This window comes from Heterodontus francisci, chromosome 11 (assembly GCF_036365525.1).
Source record: "Heterodontus francisci isolate sHetFra1 chromosome 11, sHetFra1.hap1, whole genome shotgun sequence".
Lineage (NCBI taxonomy): Eukaryota > Metazoa > Chordata > Chondrichthyes > Heterodontiformes > Heterodontidae > Heterodontus > Heterodontus francisci.
The window spans coordinates 115,918,089-115,939,653 of record NC_090381.1 but is presented as its reverse complement, the minus strand read 5'-3'; the positions used below and the strand labels follow the sequence as shown (position 1 = coordinate 115,939,653).

The following is a 21,565-nucleotide window of genomic DNA, read 5'->3' as shown; positions in this document are numbered from 1 at the left end:
GAATGTTCTTCAGTTGGCAACGTTTAGATATTTTTGATTACTGTTAATAAATGCAGCTGAAAAAAATGGTTCCAATTATCGGCAAAGCAGTACTCTATGTAAGTCAAAGGTGCTGGAAAAATGACCGAAAAGCTAGCAACCCACATTCCTAACAGTTAATTGCTTCAATCTCTCCTATTCCATACAGCGTCTCCATCTTCGATTTGCTACACTACTTCAATAGCTGTTAGAGTGTTCATCATCAGTTCCGTTTCTCCATTCTGCTTTGGTTGTTGCAGTTAAATGAGTTTCTTTGCTATAGAAGTTTCCGATGAGAGGTTGCGCTTCCCTTCCGAGAAACATGAGTTGCCAGTAGCTCGATGGTGCATTTCAGCATTTGCATTATTACTGAGAGAAATGGTATGAAAATATAGCGATACTGATGTATAATTCATTAAAATAGATGAAATAAAACTAAGGTTTTACTCTTTCGCTTGATTTGTGGCGTTGTATCAGTGAACAGAAAACAAACCAGGATGTGGATATTTCTATTATTGTATTTGGGAAATAGGTCAACAACAACGATTAGTTTTTTCCCTTAACGGAGGGATCAATAATCGGGGGCATAGATTTAAGCTAAGGGGCAGGAGGTTTAGAGGGGATTTGAGGGAAACATTTTTCACCCAGAGGGTGGTTGGAATCTGGAACACACTGCCTGAAGGGGTGGTAGAGGCAGGAACCCTCACAACATTTAAGAAGTATTTAGATGTGCACTTGAAACCCCATACATACAAGGCTGCGTATGGGATATTTTCCTACAATAAATACGCTATGTAAATGCAAATTGTTATAAATGTAAAAAGCTGTGTTTTATCGCATTTCTTGGGATGATTTTAGGTTTTTAAAGTTGTATGATTTCGAACATTGTTCCTTTATACTTAATTGGAAGGTGGGAAAAAATAAACCGATTTTAGGAAGAATTACTTTTTAATACACTCCGAACTTTAATGATTTCCTCACCCAAAGTGCCGGAAAATGGGATTAGAATAGATAGGTGCTTGATGGCCGGCACAGACGCGATGGTCCGAAGGGCCTGTTTCTGTGCTGTAAAACTCTATGACTCGATGCTGCATATTCTCCATCTGACATTCCCCTTTGACCTTTGCATTCCATATTTCCAATGTGGAACACGCGCTGTTGTTCCTTTGGAAACAATTTCATCCTATTTTGTGCATAGCCCTGTAGCTTGTCAAAATTAATTTAATGCTTGGAATACACGCCAGAAACAAACTGCAATGTTAATTTTCTGCTCCTAAATATTCCTCTTTGTCGGCCGAAGCTGACACTTCGAATGGTCATGTGACTACTCCAACCGGACGCTCGCCTGAATTCTTTCCACTCCTATTCCTAAAGCGAATTATCAATTATGGTTTCGGGAGGTAAATTTCACCTCACATTCTATCACTTTCTTCCTAACTGAATTAAGTTCTACAAACCTTATTTTAATAGCGTTTCAATGTTACCACACAACAGAGCATAATGACCTCTACAGCTCGTAAAGCGCGTCTTATATTTACGTGGGTCTGTAACACTTGCTTGAGACCAGCCAAACAAAGGCAAACGGTATGTTAATGGTGTATTGAAAGAGAAAACGTTAGTTCAGAGAGGGGGTGAATTGACTGTAAAACACAAAGCACTCCAAGCACAAACATTACAAAAAAAAAACAAGAACAGTGGGTCGACACAGTAGAAACAAACAGAGCAGACTAAAAAAACTAAAATAAAATAACCAAATAAAAAGAAAAAAGAAAAAAAGAAAAAATAACTAAACATAAAAAGGGGGGCCCGTCATGCTCTGAAATTATTGAACTCAATGTTCAGTCCGGCAGGCTGTAGCGTAACTAATTGGTAAATGAGGTGCTGTTCCTCGAGCTTGATTTTATTGTACTGGTCTTTGCATGTCTTATCTGTATGCATATTGACCTGACTATCTCTGCTAGTACACCTTTCTGATACTGATCTTTATAAAATCTTCTCCATAATATAATAATAGAATAATATTCACCGCTAACACATGTTGGGTGAGGAAATCATTAAAGTCGGAATGTATTAATTCCTCCTAAAATCAGTTTAATCTTTTCCCACCTTCCAACTAAATTTAAAGGAACAATGCTCGAAATCGTACAAGTTTAAAAACCTAAAATCATCCCGAGAAATCCGATAAAACACAGCTTTTTACATTTATAACAACTTGCGCATTTATTGGAGGGAAATATCCCAAGATGCATCCTAAAAAGGTAAATAGGCAATAATTCGGACACACAGCCAGGACCAAGAACGGCACCATGAAGTTAACTTGTTCGCTGAAAACTCCCCATCAATGTTCCTTCAGTGTGAGAATGTTAACAAAATAAAAATTTAATATTGTTAATTTCATATCAGTTTTAATAAACAATGTTAACGGCCTCTGGATTAAACCCATAGTAAAAGAAAGTAGGAATTAAGGAGTCTAAGTAACATAGTAAAACAAGGGCAGGAATGATGCGCACAGAATGCATTATATTGATAAAGGATGATACATTGAAGTTTAGATAGAGTTTATTTTATGCAAGGATAACATAAAAACCGTCGGGATATGTTTCTTTAGTGCAGGATTCAGCAACAGTTTCTGTATTCAGTTGTGGGATGAGGGGCGGTGGTGGCGTAATGTTACTGGACTAATAATTCAAAGCCCAGGCTGATGCTCCGGGGGGCATGGGCTCGAATTCCATCATGTCACATGGTGAAATGCCAGCATTTCGTGCCCATCCCTAATTGCCCTTGAACTGAGTGGCTTATTCAGCCGTTTAAGAGTCAACCACAGAGAGTCATGCACAGGTAAGGACAACGGATTTCCTTCCCTAAATGACATTCGTGAACCAAGTGGCTTTTTGCAACAATCAACCATGGTTTCACAATCGTCATTAGACTTACTTTTAATTCCAGCTTTATTAATTGAACTCAAATTTCACCATCCATTATGACGGGATTCGAGCCCATAGCTTTGGATCATTAGCCCAGTGACATTGCCACTACGCCACCACAGCGCGGTTGTGTGCAATGGAATACAATAAATAAAGAGGGAAAGGATGGTGGTCTGGGAAAATGAACGTAGACATATTTGATAGAGAATTACATTGGTCGACAGCAAAGAAACATCCCATTTGGTTCAACTTGCCTGAGCCGGCACGAACATGCATCTTCTGGAAATTGAAGATCAAAACCTTTAAAGCTACGTGATTTGTGGAATTTCTGGGGTAGTCCATTCATGAGTAGAACCCTCAGTTCAAAAGATTGACTGCCGAGTTGGAGTAAACTAATTGGTATTCATTTATATGTAATAATGGTTTCCTTAGGAGTAAATTTTATTGATAAATAAACCATAAGCTGTATATAAATAGGACAGAAACCGAAGAATAACTATTAGTACAGAGGACAAGATTATGATTTGTTTAAGCTAAGTGCGGGAAAGGAACGGATCCAAATTATAGATAAGCAAAGCCTGTAGTGCACTTTTGGGTTGGACAGCATTCATTATGCAGAACATGAATTTAAGCAGAACAAAACAAACACTGAATAATGCTAAAACAAAACCAATATTCAATTAAAGAACAAAAAATCCATGTGGAATATCCTTTGTAGGAAATAATGAGTTAATTTGCTGTACACAATGTACTCTGGTAGAGGGGCAACAAGAATAACTCAGAATTTTGCTAACAATAACAGAGCTCAACACACAAGGACAAAACCAAGGGTGAAGTGTTTCCAAGCATTTCAAGCTTAAAGGTACAGCGGAAAATGCTGCTCAGCTCCTCCCCGCCATCAGAAAGGTCAGTTTGTCGTTTCTGCTCACTTAGGATGACATTAAGACCCCAGTTTATCCCAGTTTATGTGAGCACTCCCAGAATATACATTGTCTGTTGTAAGGAACTATGGATTTAAATTGCATTTGTGGAAACCCATCCGAAAGAATTAAAAATTGCAGCCTGGCCTGGAACAGTGGATCCAGGAATTTTAAACTGTTACCGTTGATAATAGGCTCTCCCAGTCTAACGAAGATGCTGTTTATTTCTTTGCCCAATCTACAACCACTTGGATCAGTTTATAGTGCTGGTCCTTGGCAGACTACATTTAATCTATTAACTTTGGTGGGCTGCGGTTACTTTAATTCCTCTAATTAAAATGGTGACGGGGACAAAGCTTTGCATCTTAATTACAGCCAGGAAAGCCTTTAGTTTCAAGATCTGCAGGGTGGTCCATTAACCCAGAGCCAATAGAAGCTTGTGATTCAACTGAAAAAAAGGATGAGGGCCCAAGCATCGTCTGTGCCTGCACATATCATCAATATGATTGGGTAGCTTGGGCGATTGGACGAGTTCTGCTGTAAGTTCCTGTTTGTGATGTATAACTGGGGACTTTAAACCACTCTTAGGGTAGAATTCAACAAAGACCACTTGACGAGTGAACGAGACGAACTGAAGAAGGAACGTGGAACAGAACGGCACGGCTTCAACCCCAAGGAACACCGATATAATGTAACTCAACTGTACTTTGTAAATTGCTGCTCAAACACTGTTTATGTAACCTCTATTTCTTTAGTTATCCAGGGAGTTATAGCTTCAGATGGTCTTCCTTTCCCTTTCATGGCAATGTGCCTTCTTGTACCCGAGCCCATCTCCTGTTTGAAGATCTCCCATTGTTCAATAACTGTTTTGCTGACCAACTTTTACTTCTCAAACGCATTCACTGAAAAATAATACGCTTACTGCCTGTGTGGCGTTTGCAAGTTCTCCCTGTGTCTGCGTGGGTTTCCTCCGGGTGCTCCGGTTTCCTCCTACAGCCAAAAGACTTGCAGGTTGATAGGTAAATTGGCCATTATAAATTGTCACTAGTATAGGTAGGTGGTAGGGGAATATAGAGACAGGTGAGGATGTGGTAGGAATATGGGATTAGTGTAGGATTAGTATAAATGGGTGGTTAATGGTCGGCACAGACTCGGTGGGCCGAAGGGCCTGTTTCAGTGCTGTATCTCTAAATCAAAAATCAAAAAATCAATCCTGAAACATGGTTCGATGGCAATGACATATCGACTGGAAGAATGTTGGGACGCAGGTGGAAACCTAGATCCTATCTGCCCACACTGGTGCGCAATGAGGACCAGATCACACTATTGGAAGAAGAACAGGAGCGTTCTCCTGCTTTCCTTGCTAATAGCCTCAACCAACTCCACTAAAAAAAAGATTAGTTGACCTTTATCCCATTGCTGTTTATGGTCACTTGCTGTCTGCAAATTAGCTGCTGCGTTTCCCGATCTTGCAACAGTGACTACACTTCAAAAGTACTTCATTGGCTGTAAAGCGTTTTTGACATCCGGTGGCTATCAAAGGTGTACAAATGCAGAGTTCCTTTCCTAATGAACATTCGTGAACCAGTATCGGCAATCCAACAACTTCGCAATCACTTCCCCCGGTGCCAGGTTTTATTCCTAGATGACATTTATATATATTGAGCTCAATACTCAAAACTGAACATATTTGAACATATATTATGTGGATTATTAATTCAGTAGCATAATGACGACATTAGCATACCCGTACCAATATAATTTAAATATTAAGAAGTTAAGTGTAAGAAAGAAAGTCATGCCCAACTTTTGAATCAATGGATAATGAACTTAATGAATAAGTTACCAGAAGTACAGTGGAGCAGCAAGTATAAATAGGTCCAGCTGGCAAGCAGATATTTCTGTGGAATTAGAAGGGTTTGAGGGATGCGATTAGCATATAGGCTGATGAGGTTGAAATTAATCAAAAAGGGGACAGGATCATGTTTTATTAATAAATGTACATCATATATTGTAGAACAATGGCAGTGGAGTTCAGAACAGTGATTCATTCTAACTTCTAATGATGTAATATTGTACCCCATGAATGGTTGAATAAATTGTGAATACCAGCACGGCGCAAAACATTAAAATAATGCTTTGAAATTACAATCAAATTGTATTGTAATGCTGAACTTTTGCAATAAAACAATATTGGTCCGATATTATGCTGATCAGGTATTGAGACCCCCCCTCCCCCCCCCCCCACCCCCTACCCCACCCCCCATTCCTTCTCAGGATGTAGATATAGTCATCACTGACAACACCAGCATTTATTGCCCATTCTTTGGCACCCTGCGATTGTCATGCTGGACCTTCTTTTTGCACTCTTGGTAGCAGTCTGATGCATCTCAGTGGCTTGCTAGGCTTCTTGAGAGGGCAGTTAAAAGTCAACCAAATTGGTGCCGTAGAGGAGTCACATCTAGGCTCGACCATGCAAGGATGTCAGAATCTCTTTCTGAAAGGACACTACTGAACCAGTTGAATTTTTATGACAATCTGTCAGGTTGAGGGTCAGTCTTTACTGATACTAGCATTTATTTGCAGTTTAAAAAAATATTTCAGATCAAATTACTATGGCTTGATTTGAACACAAATTACCCAGATTATTTAACAAAGGTTCTGGAGTACTAGTCCATTATCATAACCTATGATGCCTTACCTTTTTTGATAACATTACCATTCACATCATTTTATGTTGTTTTGCTATCAAAGTCATTATACATATTAGAAATATAGGGGTTTAAATAGTTACCCTTTGCATCGATTAAAATGATAAGTTGAGGAGAGGTTTCATAGATTGGCGTTGTATCGTACTGAATATTGAAGATTTAGGGCTGATATAACTGAAGTCATTATGATCATTAATGGGGTTGATAGGGTAGGTAGAGAAGAACTGTTTCCTATGGTTTGAAAATGAAGCGGGGGGCGGGGTGGGGTGGGGGGGATTAACTTTAAAATTAGAGGCAGACAGTTGAGGGGTGATGTCAAAATGCTAAGGGTCGTGGAGATCTGGAACCCTATCCCCTAAAAAGATGGTGAGGTTAGGTCAACTGAAAATTTCACAGCTTATACTGATAGAATTTTGTTAGGCAGGGGTATTGCAGCTTCTAGAACCTAGGCGGGTCGATGGAGTTAAGGTGTAGATCATCCAAGAATGGCGGAACAGGCTCAAAGGAGCGATTGGTATAGCCCTGTTCCTACGTTCTTATGATTTCAATCAGTCCTCTCTCAATCTTTCAGTGTGGAATGGAACTTTTGCTGATTCTATAAAGGGCATGATTAAGATTCAGTCAGTGAAGTCGAATATCTAGCTCTAAATTTGTTTATTTTTGGTCCTGTGGAGCTTCACGGGGATTTTTCACTGTTGACATCCACTGTCCCGAAAGCTTGCTACCAGATTTGCTTCGCTGCTTTATGTTACAAGCCATCTTACTCAGCCAAGCGTCTAGGCATTACAAGAAGAATTGTAATGCAATAAATATTCTAAAGCACTTCACATGAACATAACCAGACATTAAGCGATGGTATGAGAATTGGGTTCTCATTGAAGGCATGATGAAAAAGATAGGTTGAAAGGAAGGTTATGAAGGAGAGTGAACTGGGAAGGTGAAAAGATTTTGGGCAGTGTTCCAGAATGTGGGGCCCAGACAGTTGATGCTTTCTGCTGGAGGTGAAGCAGAGGGGAAGAGTGCAAAGTGGGCTCGAGGTGGTTGGCTGGAGAACGCACATCAAAAAACAAAAAGAGGTTACTGTGATTAGGAGGTCAAGACCATGGACGACCTTGGACATGAGGGAAAAATTTACAATGCATGCGAATGGGCTGGGGAGAAAACGGAGATTGATGAGTACACGGGGATACAGGATGAGATGGGATGGCACAATATTTGTTAAAGTGGAATTTACGAAAAATAGACATCAGTGCACCAGCAAGGAAAGCATTGCTGTAACCAAGTCTGGAGGTTGTTGCAATAAAAGGAGAGATGTTATGTTCAGCAATATCAGCTGATCGCTGGAATTTTCTTGCACTTCGTGTTTTTGTAAAGTCTTGGAGTTTTTTCACTATTCCTGTAATTCTTGTGTAATTCTTATTCCCATTTGAATTATCTGTTGCTATATGTTGGAAACTTGTTTACATTTGTCAGTTAATTTATGTCGTTCTTCCTTCATTCCTTTCGAATTTGATTCTTCTCAAAATACTTAAGAACTTCTATTGATAGAGCTCCTTTCTTGTCAAGGGGTGCTCCCTAAATCCTTCACTTTGAAATGATTCCGTTTTGAAGTGCAGGCATCGCTGCTGTTTATGCAAACACACATCGGGTTTTGGTCGCATGAATTAAATGCTCAAGTTATCAGTTTTGGTGATGTTGGCTCAGGGATGACTATTGGCCTTAGAACACTTCGGGTACTTAGAATTTCCGGATCTAATTTCAAAGCCGAAAAGAATACTGTTTGCAATAAGGTATTACCAGGCCTGTGCTAGTGTAAATCAGAAGATGTTTGTACAGTTCCGTGCGTTCTGTACGCAGGGGTGAACAATTCCATTCTGTTCCTTGGTTTTCTTTCCGAGAGAAATTTAGAACATAGAACATAGAACAGTACAGCACAGTACAGGCCCTTCGGCCCACGATGTTGTACAGAACCTATAACCTACTCTAAGATCAAACTAACGACCTACCCTTCATTCTACTATCATCCATGTACCTATCCAAGAGTCGCTTAAATGTCCCTAATGTATCTGCTTCTACTACCACCGCTGGCAGCGCATTCCACGCACCCACCACTCTCTGTGTAAAGAACCTACCTCTGACATCTCCCCGAAACCTTCCTCCAATCACCTTAAAATTATGCCCCCTGGTGATAGCCCTTTCCACCCTGGGAAATTTGGAAACGTTTCGCCTGGAAATCATTAATCAAATGTTTCTCTCCCAAGAATGTTCTTTTATTCGTATTGTTGATGCGTTGCATAGCTGGTTATAATTTCAACACCGCATTAGGTAAATTGCTCTTTCGGAGAGCCAGAGCAGACACGGCGGGCCGAATGGCCTCCTTCTGTGCTGTAATAATTCTTTGATTCTATGATTGCAGCGTGATTTGCTGTGGTCGCTATAAGTGTGTTCACAATAATTTGGTCTGGTCCCTATATATGCTTAAACGGCAAAGGGATCTTCTCAAATTGTACTTAACAGAGAAAATACTGGAAATACTCAGGCAGTGGTTAGCACCGCAGCCTCACAGCTCCAGCGACCCTGGTTCAATTCTAGGTACTGCCTGTGTGGAGTTTGCAAGGTCTCCCTGTGTCTGCGTGGGTTTCCTTCGGGCGCTCCGGTTTTCTCCCACATGCCAAAGACTTGCAGGTTGATAGGTAAATTGGCCATTATAAATTGCCCCTAGTATAATTAGGTGGTAGGGAAATATAGGGACAGGTGGGGATGTGGTAGGAATATGGAATTAGTGTAGGATTAGTATAAATGGGAGGTTGATGGTCGGGACAGACTCGGTGAGCCGAAGGGCCTGTTTCAGTGCTGTATCTCTAAACTATAAAACTAAAGGCCTGGCAGCAGGTGTGGAGAGAACAACAGTGTTAACGTTTCAGGTTAATGACTTTTCACCCGCGTTTTATAATCTGCAAGAAATAGCGAGCGACCTGAGCAAGCTCCTCAGTGCTGCTCAGCAATAACAACAGTGTTACCATAGTCAGAATGGGAAAGAAATCAGTTCAAATACAAGGCAAATAATCTGGATGTGCTTTTTATGGAAGGGCCGCTACAGATATATTTTTACCTCTCTACGAATCATTTAGCTTTAAGTGGCATCAAGAGATGCCATTGAAACCTTTAAAAGTATCTTCATCTTGTCACTCTCTCTCTCAGTATTTGTGAAATGAGCTTAAGCATCAAATACGGGTTCCCCGCGAATAGACACGGATAGACTTCTGAATAGATGCATTGACACTAACGATCTGACTTTTCCTCGACTGAACGCCTCACTCCACAGAGAATAGAATGTCTTCCTAATATGGTTCTGCGGTATCCAAGTTTAATCTAACGAAACTGTCAGGTGCACAAACGCCCCGAGAGTTGGAAAACAGGATCTGAGCCTTTCTGATAACAAAAAAGAATGAGCGAACCTCTTGGGACTCTGTTGTGAGGGTTTAATACTGCCCTGCAGAGGGCCGCTTGCACCAAAGCGCTGAAGCGCAGATTCAAGCTATTCTTTCTAGTGACTTCTGAGAAAATCTTTCGGTTTTCCTGATGCCACTTGGTTCCACTTGGAACGTTTTGTTACTGATCCCAATCCAGATGCTGGCATCCGCAGTCGATCCGACATGCAAACTTCGGGAAAAATTCAACCCTGGAATATTTCAGGATGGGGACGTTATCCTGGGTGGTTTATTCCCAATGCATTTAAGAGCAGCGCCGGATTATAACTCATTCCGATCAAAACCGCAACCGGTGCGCTTTGTGGAGTGAGTGACAATCATCATTGATATTTCTATTTGAAAATACTCGGGTCTGGGATGGAGCCTATCCTAAACATCATTTATTGTCAATATCACAAGTTCTTCTTTATTCTTTGGTTGGTTGTTGTCTTTTCGTTTATTTTCTTCTGTGCTTTCATGCTCTCTCCCTCTTTGTTCCCTTCCCCGCGGCTTCCTTTCTTGACTCATTTATTTATTGAGTGGGTAATGCCATGACACCAAAGTAATTAGGGTGGTCGCCCGAGGGCAGAGAAGGCGAAGGCGAGATTTGAGAGTGGTACGTAACATCATGAGGGCTGTTGATAAATTAAATGGAAATAGATATGCATGATATGTGGGAGATAGTGGATCCTCGCAATCTATCTCAGCCTCCAGAGTGGTGGCCCCTTTTTGCATTGGTATGGTAAAATGTGTCAATTGATTGCGATAAACACATACTTAGACGAGGTAGAGGGTACCTGATGCAATTATTTTAAACTGTTTCCATCGGAGGGTGGTTCGATAAGCAGAGTGCACAACTTTAACATAATTGGCAAAAGGACCGGGGAGATGAGGCGAATTGTTTTCCGCAGCGTGTTTTTTTGATCTGCAATCTGCTGCGGGAAACAGATTCAACAATAACTTTCTAGAGTGAATTGGATCCAGATATTTGAACAGTGGACATTTGCAGGGCTATGGTGGGGTGGGATTATTTGGATAGGTATTTGAAAGGGCTCACACAGTCATGATGGGCCGAATAGCTTGATTTTGTGCAAGATCCTGTGATTGTTTGTGCAATAACAGAAAACAGGTCTGGAGATCAGTCGAATAGGTTTAATACCGCGAAACGCCAGCTGTAACGGCAGCAGGACGGGAAGACAGAGATTGATGGTTTCGAAATGTAAGGTTGGAGTAGACTCCAGAAAACATTTCGTTATACAAGGGTATTCATCAGCTTGATTACCCCAATGGGTAGTTGGGGTCAAGAAAGTGGAGACATTCATCAGTCTGCGAGATGGTAAAATGAGAAGACTCCAGGAATGGATTTCCAGCAGGTTTTATTTTTATTACAGTCTATTATAGTTCGGTTAGGAGATGATCTAAAAAGTCACAATTTCAGGAAGAAAATCTCACATAATTTCTGCAAAAAGGAGTTTGTATTGTTGCAAACAAGCAGGTGAAGTTTTGTGATGGACTGCTACCAAATGGCCTCAATGCACAAACCCAGCAGAGGTCAGTGTAATATTATCGAAAATAGTGGAGAAAAAATGTCAAAGTATAAATTTTACACACCGAGAAAAGCATCTCATTTGTCCAGACAATTCACTATTTCAGCAAAAGATATAGGTACAGCACCATGATGAACAATAATCCAGTTACTTTGCGCCTGTTTCCAACAATACAAACGCCTATTTGCAGAAATGGTATTGGAATTTTTCCCGAAATTGTGACCTTATGAAAGACCTTCTCCTAACCGACTGTAATAAAAACAACAACAACAAAAAACCTGTTGGAAACAGCCAGCAGATCAGGCAGCATCTACGGAGAGAGGAACAGAGTTATCGTTTCAGGTCGATGAACTTTCTTCCAAAAATCGTTAGAATGAACTGCGGTTTGGTGCTGAGGCCAAGTACGATGGTGTATGTCAACGGTACCATAAGCAAATCGAAAGCGGTGTGACACCTTCTTCCTCGCAGATGCCCTGAGAAGTCTTTTTCGGTGATATGCACAGCCCTCTCTTGGCAGTTAAAATGCCAGTTATGACAAGTGAGTAACTCGGAGTGAACCAGTCCATGCCGACATTTAGCCTCCAATGCAGCAAATAATTCTAATGACATTTAGCCTTCCGCTTCCCATATCTCTTTTTCTTTTATCTACCTAATTCTGGAAGTGAAAGCCATAGCTTCACAACACTCCGTTTGACGAAATTTCTTCCCTTTGTTCTAAATTTCTTATTTTAAATCTTGCATCTGTGGGCCATCATTCGAGACGCCCCAACGACTGGAAACTGCTGCTGTCTACCCCGTTCCATTTCCTTTCATTTTAAAAACTTCCATTATATTGTCCTGTAATTTTCATTGTTCTAATGAAAAAGTAAATTTTTCAAGTTTTTCTGAATGTTGCAAAGAATGGAAGGAATGACACTGTCTGGAAATAAGATTAATGGCATGTGTGTGACAGGTTCAGCCAACGTGGGCTGCGTTGGGCCCAAACCATGGTGTTTGCAATAGAAGAAATAAACAGGAACCCAGAATTGCTTCCTAACATAACTCTGGGTTATAAGATTTTCGACAGCTGTGACGCGCCTTCTGAAGGGCTGAAAGGAGCTTTCAAATTACTGAAGGAGAAAGACGGAAGCGTTTCAAATTACACGTGTGCAGGAGTTCCATCAGTGTCCATGATTGTGGGAGATGGTGGATCATCGCAATCTATCGTCGTGTCGAGAGTCGTGGCCCCTTTCGGCATTGGTATGGTAAGATATGTCAATTCATATGCAGCAAACGCTTACAAGGGCGAGTTAAAGTAGGTGTGTACTGTTACTTTGAACTGTTTCCATGAGCAGTGGGGCTGGAAAAGCAGAGCGCAAAGATGCAAGGTAATTGTTAAAAGAAGCAGATGGGAGATGAAGAGAAAGCTTGATCTTGATTTGTTATAAATTGGAATGTGCTGCCTAAAATAGCGGTGGAAGCAGATTCAGTAGTAACTTTCAAAAGGGTATTGGATAAATAGTTGAAAAGGGGAAATAAATACTGGGCTATGGGGAAAAGGCTGTGAGACCAATTGGCTAAAGAGCCAACACAGATACAATGGGCATATTGTGTTTTTTGTTTTGCATGATACGATCATTGCATGATTCTAAATGTCTCAGTTTATTCTCCTTTCCCCATAGGTCAGCTATTTCTCTTCATGCGCATGCCTCAGCGATAAGCGTGAGTTCCCAACGTTTTTCAGGACAATTCCCACTGATACAGTTCAGATGAAAGCTTTAGTCCGGCTTATCCGCTACTTTGAATGGACTTGGATCGGCGCTGTGGCTGAAGACAACGATTATGGCCGATTCGGGATGAGGTCTTTAATTGAAGAAGTTGCGAAGTTTGAAATTTGCATCGCCTACATTGAATTCCTTTCACCTGGTCGTACAAGAGAAAGAATGCGACAGATTGCAAAGACCATTAAAAAATCCTCTGCAAAAGTGATCATAATATTCTGTGGAGAGAGTGACACGATGTCTTTGATAACAGAATTCAGAATGCAGAACATTACTGACATCCAGCTGATCGCGAGTGAAGCCTGGGTCACATCATTTCAAATGTGGTCAGTGGAAACTCTGGAAATATTGTCAGGCACAATCGGGTTTGGAATCAGGAGAGCGGAAATTCCAGGACTGAGAGAGTTTCTAGTCAAACTCCACCCTTCCACAGCAGCAGACGATCCGTTTGTGGAAGAACTCTGGCGGGAGGTCTTCGGTTGTAGCGTAAAAATCTCAAATCAGATACCAGGAGAAAACATATCAGCGTTTCCTCATAGACCATGCACAGGTTTAGAGAGCCTGGAGACCATTGAGTCTACCTATACCGACGTGTCCCAGTTAAGAGTTTCCTACAACGTGTACAAAGCTGTATACGCTGGAGCACACGCCCTTCATAATTTACAATCGTGTGAAAATGGGAAAGGTCCATTTAGCAACAAAACATGTGGTCAAAAGTCAAACATTCAACCCCAGCAGGTGAGGAAATGTCTCAAGCTACTATTTATCCCATAAACAAAATAATTTGTTTTTCTCTCGACACGCCGGCAAGAGTACACATAATATTGCAGGGGTCCGGTTCCAATGTCTTCGTATAGGTACATAGAACCTAGAACATAGAACAGTACAGCACAGTACAGGCCCTTCGGTCCACGATGTTGTGCCGAACCTATTAACCTACTCTAAGATCAAACTAACTACCTACCCTTCATTCTACTATCATCCATGTACCTATCCAAGAGTCGCTTAAATGCCCCTAATGTATCTGCTTCTACTACCACCGCTGGCAGCGCATTCCACGCACCCACCACTTTCTGTGTAAATAACCTACCTCTGACATCTCCCCGAAACCTTCCTCCAATCACCTTAAAATTATGCCCCCTGGTGATAGTCCTTTCCACCCTGGGAAAAAGTCTCTGGCTATCCACTCTATCTATGCCTCTCATCATCTTGTACCCCTCTATCAAGTCACCTCTCATCCTTCTTCGCTCCAATGAGAAAAGCCCTAGCTCCCTCAATCTTTCTTCGTAGGACATGCCCTCTAGTCCAGGCAGCATCCTGGTAAATCTCCTCTGCACCCTCTCTAAAGCTTCCACATCCTTCCTATAATGAGGCGACCAGAACTGAACACAATATTCCAAGTGTGGTCGAACCAGGGCCTTATAGAGCTGCAGCATAACCTCGCGGCTCTTAAACTCAATCCCCCTGTTAATGAAAACCAACACACCATACGCCTTCCTAACAACCCTATCAACTTTTGTGGCAACTTTGAGCGATCTATGGACATGGACCCCAAGATCCCTCTGTTCCTCCACACTGCCAAGAATCCTGTCTTTAAGCCTGTATTCTCCATTCACATTCGACCTTGCAAAATGAATCACTTCACACTTTTCCAGGTTGAACTCCATCTGTCACTTCTCAGCCCAGTTCTGCATCCTGTCAATGTCCCGTTGCAACCTACAACAGCCTTCCACACTATCCACAACTCCAGCAACCTTTGTGTCATCGGCAAACTTGCTAACCCAGCCTTCCACTTCCTCATCCAAGTCATTTATAAAAATCACAAAGAGCAGAGGTCCCAGAACAGATCCGTGTGGAACACCACTGGTCACCGAGCTCCATGCTGAATACTTTCCATCTACTACCACCCTCTGACTTCTATGGGCCAGCCAATTTTGTATCCAGCCAGCCAACTTTCCCTGAATCCCATGCCTCCTTACTTTCTGAATGAGCCTACCATGGGGAACCTTATCAAACGCCTTGCTAAATTCCATATACACCACATCCACTGCTCTTCCTTCATCAATGTGTTTTGTCACATCTTCAAAGAATTCAATAAGGCTTGTGAGGCATGATCGCGTCGCAGACAATATGAAATATACTCAAAGTGGCAAAAGATATAATTGTTTTCCCTTTTCTGAAGCTTTTACAGTACCTGAGGAAAGTGCGTTTCACCAACCAGTTTGGAGAGGAAATAAGTTTTGATCAGGACGGAGATCCCATCGCTTCCTATGATCTGATAAACTGGCAGAAGCGCCCTGATGGGTCGGTTGAGTTTGTTCAAGTTGGTTCTTATGATGCAGCGTTGCCGGCAGGAGAAGAACTCGCGTTGGATGAAAGTGAAATAATTTGGCATGGAACAGGGCTGGAAAAGAAAGTAAGGCTATGCCCAATATACCAAAGACCAGGAGGGGTGACTCAAGCCTCTGTCTTAAATCATGCCGCAACCGCGTTGATTTGAACAATTACTATTGATGACATTACATAAGGTTCCTACAGGCAGGGACCCGAGCAATTCTGCTGTTCAGTAACTGCTTTTGGGAATACTTTTGAATATGTGATGTTTAGGACTTGCAGAGGAATTTCAGTAGTAGAACGAGAGGACATGGCCTTCGCAAGAAGAGAGCGAGGTGGGGGGCGGGGTGGGGGGGGGGGGGGGTAGGATGGTGGTTGGGCAGTGGGTGTTGGTGGTGATGGGGGGTGACGGGGGATGGGAGAATGGTCGTGGGGGGGGGCGGTGGGCGGTTGATAAATTCAAAACTAATCTGGAAAACATCTGCAAGCGTCTGTTCAATTTGTTTTATTCATTCATGGGATGTGGGTATCACTGGCTAGGCCAGCATTTATTGCCCATCCCCAATTGCCCTTGAGAAGTTGGTGGTGAGTTGACTTTTTGAACCTCTGCAGTCCATGTGAGGTAGTGCTTTTAGGAAGGGAGTTCCAGGATTTTGACCCAGCGACAAGTGAAGGAATGGCGATATAGTTCCAAGTCAGGATGGTGTGTGACTTGGACGGGAACCTGCAGTTGGGGATTGTCCAATGCATCTGCTGCTCTTGTCCTTCGAGGTGGTAGAGGTCGCGGGTTTGGAAGGTGCTGTCTCAGGAGCCTTGGTACATTGCTGCAGTGTATCTTGCAGATGGTACATACTGCTGCCACTGTGCATCAGTGGTGGAGGGAGTGAATGGTCGTGCATGGTGTGCCAATCAAGTGGGCTGCTATGTTCTGGATGGCGTCGAGCTTCTCGAGTGTTGTTGAAGCTGCACCCATCCAGACAAGTGGAGAGTATTCCATCACACTTCTGACTTGTGCCTTGTAGATGGTGGACAGGCTTTGGGGAGTCAGGAGGTGAGTTACTCGGCGCAAGCCTCTGACCTGCTCTTGTAGCCATGGTATTTATATGGCTACTCCAGTTCAGTTTCTGGTCAACGGTAGCCCCTAGGATCTCGGATAGTGGGTGATTCAGCGATGGTAATGCCGTTGAATGTCAAGGGGAGATAGTTAGATTCTCTCTTGTTGGACATGGTCATTGGCTGGCACTTGTGTGGTGCAAATGTTACTTGTCACTTATCAGTCCAAGCCTGGATATTGTCCAGATCTTGCTGCATTTCTACACGGACTGCTTCAGTGTTTGAGGAGTCGCGAATGGTGCTGAACATTGTGAAATCATCAGCGAACATCCCAACTTCTGACATTATGATTGAAGGAAGGTCATTGATGAAGCAGCTGAAGATGGTTGGGCCTAGGACACTACCCTGTGGAACTCCTGCCCTGATGTCCTGGAGCTCAGATGATTGACCTAATTGACCAGTGTGCCTAATCGGTAGATGTTCCTTTATGTTCCAGTGAACATCAACGCAAGCTCGAGGAACAGCATCTCATCTACCGATTAGGCACACTACAGCCTGCCGGACTGAACATTGAGTTCAATACTTTCAGAGCATGACAGCCCCCCATTTTAGTTTCATTTTTAGTTTATTTTTTTCTTCCTTTTTTTTTACATTCTTATTTTACATTTTTTACAACTTTTTTTTTGCATTTAGTTCATTCATCTTAGTTTGTTCAGTTTGCTTACCCACTGTTTTTTTCTCAGGTTTGCACTTGCTGCTGTTCAATATTCAGTGTATTAACAGCTAATCTGTACTAATGGTTTGTCTTTCAACACACCATTAACATATTGTTTGCCTTTGCTCCGTGACCTTTTGGTCAGCTATGTGGCCTGGTCCAATCTAGATCTCCTTTGTTATCTCTTGCCCCACCCCCACCTCACTTGCTTATAACCTGTGACTTTTCTAATATTTGTCAGTTCCGATGAAGGGGCACTGACCCGAAACGTTAACTCTACTTCTCTTTCCACAGATGCTGCCAGACCTGCTGAGTGGTTCCAGCATTTCTTGTTTTTATCTCTGTTTTAATGTCTATTCTATACTGTTTTGACCATTTCACGTTTTGATTATCATCAGGGTTTCATTGATTTGATGGATATTCAAATAAACAATATTACCCCTATGTGTAAACCTGCCATTTCATTTCACATCAAAAAGAGGGCACGACAGTGCAGTCGTTTTGGCTTTGGACCACTAACCCAGTGGTGATGTGTTCAAATCCTTCTCCATGACAAGTTATGAAACTGAATTCAATTGGTGGGATGGCAGCAGGAGAACAGTTGCTGGATTGTTGTAAAAATTCAAACAGGACCATTCATCACTTTCAGGGAGGGGAATATCCTTGCGTACTCTCTTGAGACCGACACATAACTCCATTCCCATGCTGTCAGGTTGGCTTTTAATGTTCTGACGTAAACAAGGATGTCTTACCAGTTCATTCACATCTTAAGAACATTTCTCGAAATATATGAATGATCAATATCCAAGTGGAATCTGGTTTAACAATTACAATAATTGCAGATAGCTATCCAATTTATATTCATCTATCATTTGTTATGTTTATCGAAAGTAAGGGGCTGGTGAAGACATAACAAAAATGAATAGCACGGGAAGGTAAACTACAATGTTTAGGTCAAAGTGCACCAGGAAAGTAGGGTCGGAGGGGATTAATGGAATTTACTGAAATGCAAATCTGAAACAGGAAGACTTATTTAACCAAAAATGAGGAATATTTGGTTTAATTGACAAGGCAATATAGGAGAGGCCAAATCATCAGGATCAAGAACAAAGAACAAAGAACAGTACAGCACAGCACAGCAACAGGCCATTCGGCCCTCCAAGCCTGCACATTCAAAATTACACATCGATTCCACAGTAGGAGAGTTAATGCGCTAGATGATTGAGCTTCAATGGCCTTTCCTTATCTTCCGTTTTCCTATTTTTGGTAATTAACATTAACTTGATGAACATTGAGAATTTAGCCAAAGAATTCGATTAATCACTTGCTCTGCAATATGTATGGTGACAAGTTAGTAACAACTTTGACACTATGCATTTCATTTTCTTATTCCCGTTGATATGGAATAACTGACAATGAATGACGTTAGCCCCCGAAATACTGTGTGTCTCCGTTGTATGTTTTATTGGACGGGTTACACACAAGTCCTGTTCTCCTGTTAAGTGTATGTTCCGCAACTCATTTATGCTGAACTTCCATTGATCGCGATGAAGGTGTTTTAAAATCTGGGTTCCTAGTTAGCAATATGCTGTTGATGTGCAAAATATCAGAGGTCAAATAGTTTGCGTCTTAGTTACATTTGGCAAACCGACTTATATTGAAATGCAATCAAGTTACACAAGTAGAAAGAAGTGACGAAATGTTCTCAAATAGCAAAGGTACATTTATCAATGAATCAACGAGTTACGATTTCACTACACGATAAATTTTAATAAGACTTCCTGAGAGGGCCGGGCTTTTAGACTATACAAGTGGATGGGTTCTGAGGAGGTTACAATCTAGCCCTTTGTCTCCACAGGTTCCTGTCTCAACGTGTAGTGATAGTTGTTTTGCAGGTACAAGAAGAACCGTCCGTAAGGGCCAGCCTGTTTGCTGCTTTGATTGTTTCCCATGCGCTGATGGGGAGATCAGTAACCAAACAGGTAGGCAAGAATGAGCACTTTCGCCAATAATTCAGCAGTAAACACGTACGAGGGAATATTTAACAGCACGTGATATTTTGGACTTACCATGTCAGCAGCTTTCGTCAATTTAAAAAAAATGTAAAAATGGGCACTTGAACTATTATTTGTACCTTTCTTTCTGTACAGATTCGATAGAATGCATTAAATGCCCTACAGATTACTGGCCCAATGATCCAAGAAATCAATGCATTCTTAAAGAAATTGAGTTTCTCTCCTTTCAAGACAGCATGGGAGTCACGCTCATGACAATTTCACTGTTTGGAGCTTGTATCACGGGAGCTGTGGCGGCTGTTTTCTTACATTTCATAAACACTCCCATTGTAAGGGCAAATAACTCGGAACTAAGTTTCCTTCTATTAATCTCATTAATACTGTGCTTTCTGTGCTCCATTGCATTCATTGGACAGCCAACACCATGGTCATGTATAGTCCGTCACACTGTGTTTGGAGTTAGCTTTGCTCTCAGCACTTCCTGTATTCTTAGTAAAACTCTGGTAGTCCTGATGGCATTTAAAGCAACCCTGCCGGCCAGTAATGTGATGAAATGGTTTGGACCCAAACAACAAAGATCAATTGTCTTTCTCTGTACATTGATTCAAATTATAATTTGTGTGATCTGGTTGGTGACATCTCCCCCACTCCCAGCTAAAAATATCAAATATCAAAGCGCGAAGATTATCCTTGAGTGTGATGTAGGTTCCACTGTCGCTTTCTGCTGTGTGTTCGGTTACATCGGTCTCTTAGCTTGCACTTGTTTAATTTTAGCTTTCTTGGCCCGAGCGTTACCAGACAAGTTCAATGAAGCAAAATTTATAACCTTCAGCATGCTCATCTTTTTTGTAGTTTGGGTAACTTTTATTCCAGCCTATGTGAGTACTCCCGGAAAATACACTGACGTAGTGGAAATATTTGCAATTTTAGCATCGAGCTTTGGACTGCTGAGCTGCATCTTTGCTCCAAAATGTTATATCATCTTGTTCAAACCAGAAAAGAACACCAAAAAACACCTGATCGGTAAAAATGTGCAAACGTAAGACATCAGGCGAGTCTAGGAAACTAAGAAGCCTCAAACGACATGAGGAGAAAGAGCTGGACATGTTGAAGCATTTTCGCAGTTTTACCCTTTACAGAAACAACGTTAACGTTTCATTTTCCTAGCAGTGTTTCAGATAAGATTGTTACGATTAAAGGCACATTTGAAAGGTAGAAAAAAGTTTCAAATGTTCTTCAGTTTGTATAAATGAAAAACCAGACCAACAAACATTTGTAGTAAGGTTTTGAATGTTCTTCAGTTGGCAACGTTTAGATATTTTTGATTACTGTTAATAAATGCAGCTGAAAAAAATGGTTCCAATTATCGGCAAAGCAGTACTCTATGTAAGTCAAAGGTGCTGGAAAAATGACCGAAAAGCTAGCAACCCACATTCCTAACAGTTAATTGCTTCAATCTCTCCTATTCCATACAGCGTCTCCATCTTCGATTTGCTACACTACTTCAATAGCTGTTAGAGTGTTCATCATCAGTTCCGTTTCTCCATTCTGCTTTGGTTGTTGCAGTTAAATGAGTTTCTTTGCTATAGAAGTTTCCGATGAGAGGTTGCGCTTCCCTTCCGAGAAACATGAGTTGCCAGTAGCTCGATGGTGCATTTCAGCATTTGCATTATTACTGAGAGAAATGGTATGAAAATATAGCGATACTGATGTATAATTCATTAAAATAGATGAAATAAAACTAAGGTTTTACTCTTTCGCTTGATTTGTGGCGTTGTATCAGTGAACAGAAAACAAACCAGGATGTGGATATTTCTTTTATTGTATTTGGGAAATAGGTCAACAACAACGATTAGTTTTTTCCCTTAACGGAGGGATCAATAATCGGGGGCATAGATTTAAGCTAAGGGGCAGGAGGTTTAGAGGGGATTTGAGGGAAACATTTTTCACCCAGAGGGTGGTTGGAATCTGGAACACACTGCCTGAAGGGGTGGTAGAGGCAGGAACCCTCACAACATTTAAGAAGTATTTAGATGTGCACTTGAAACCCCATACATACAAGGCTGCGTATGGGATATTTTCCTACAATAAATACGCT

The 21,565-nt window shown here is 41.5% G+C and overlaps 1 protein-coding gene across 1 annotated transcript; it reads left to right on the top strand.

The window, feature by feature from the left end:
- Positions 1 to 282: 282 nt before the first annotated feature.
- LOC137375098 (extracellular calcium-sensing receptor-like) lies at positions 283 to 20,510 on the top strand. Its single transcript, XM_068041725.1, has 10 exons — positions 283 to 399; positions 1,489 to 1,602; positions 3,745 to 3,848; positions 4,451 to 4,598; positions 10,204 to 10,370; positions 12,543 to 12,834; positions 13,252 to 14,088; positions 15,533 to 15,766; positions 19,311 to 19,434; positions 19,603 to 20,510. Exons 1-10 carry the CDS (start codon positions 283 to 285, stop codon positions 20,508 to 20,510), a joined length of 3,045 nt encoding a protein of 1,014 aa, XP_067897826.1.
- Positions 20,511 to 21,565: the final 1,055 nt, after the last annotated feature.

What these genes read in the sequence shown, in the direction of transcription:
- LOC137375098 (XM_068041725.1), top strand. Translation starts at nt 283, where the DNA reads ATGAGTTTCTTTGCTATAGAAGTTTCCGATGAGAGGTTGCGCTTCCCT. An exon ending in GCTGCTCAAACACTGTTTAT is followed by an intron (nt 4,599 to 10,203) that starts GTAACCTCTATT and finishes ATCCCAATCCAG; the next exon opens with ATGCTGGCATCCGCAGTCGA. An exon ending in CAAACATTCAACCCCAGCAG is followed by an intron (nt 14,089 to 15,532) that starts GTGAGGAAATGT and finishes CCTTTTCTGAAG; the next exon opens with CTTTTACAGTACCTGAGGAA.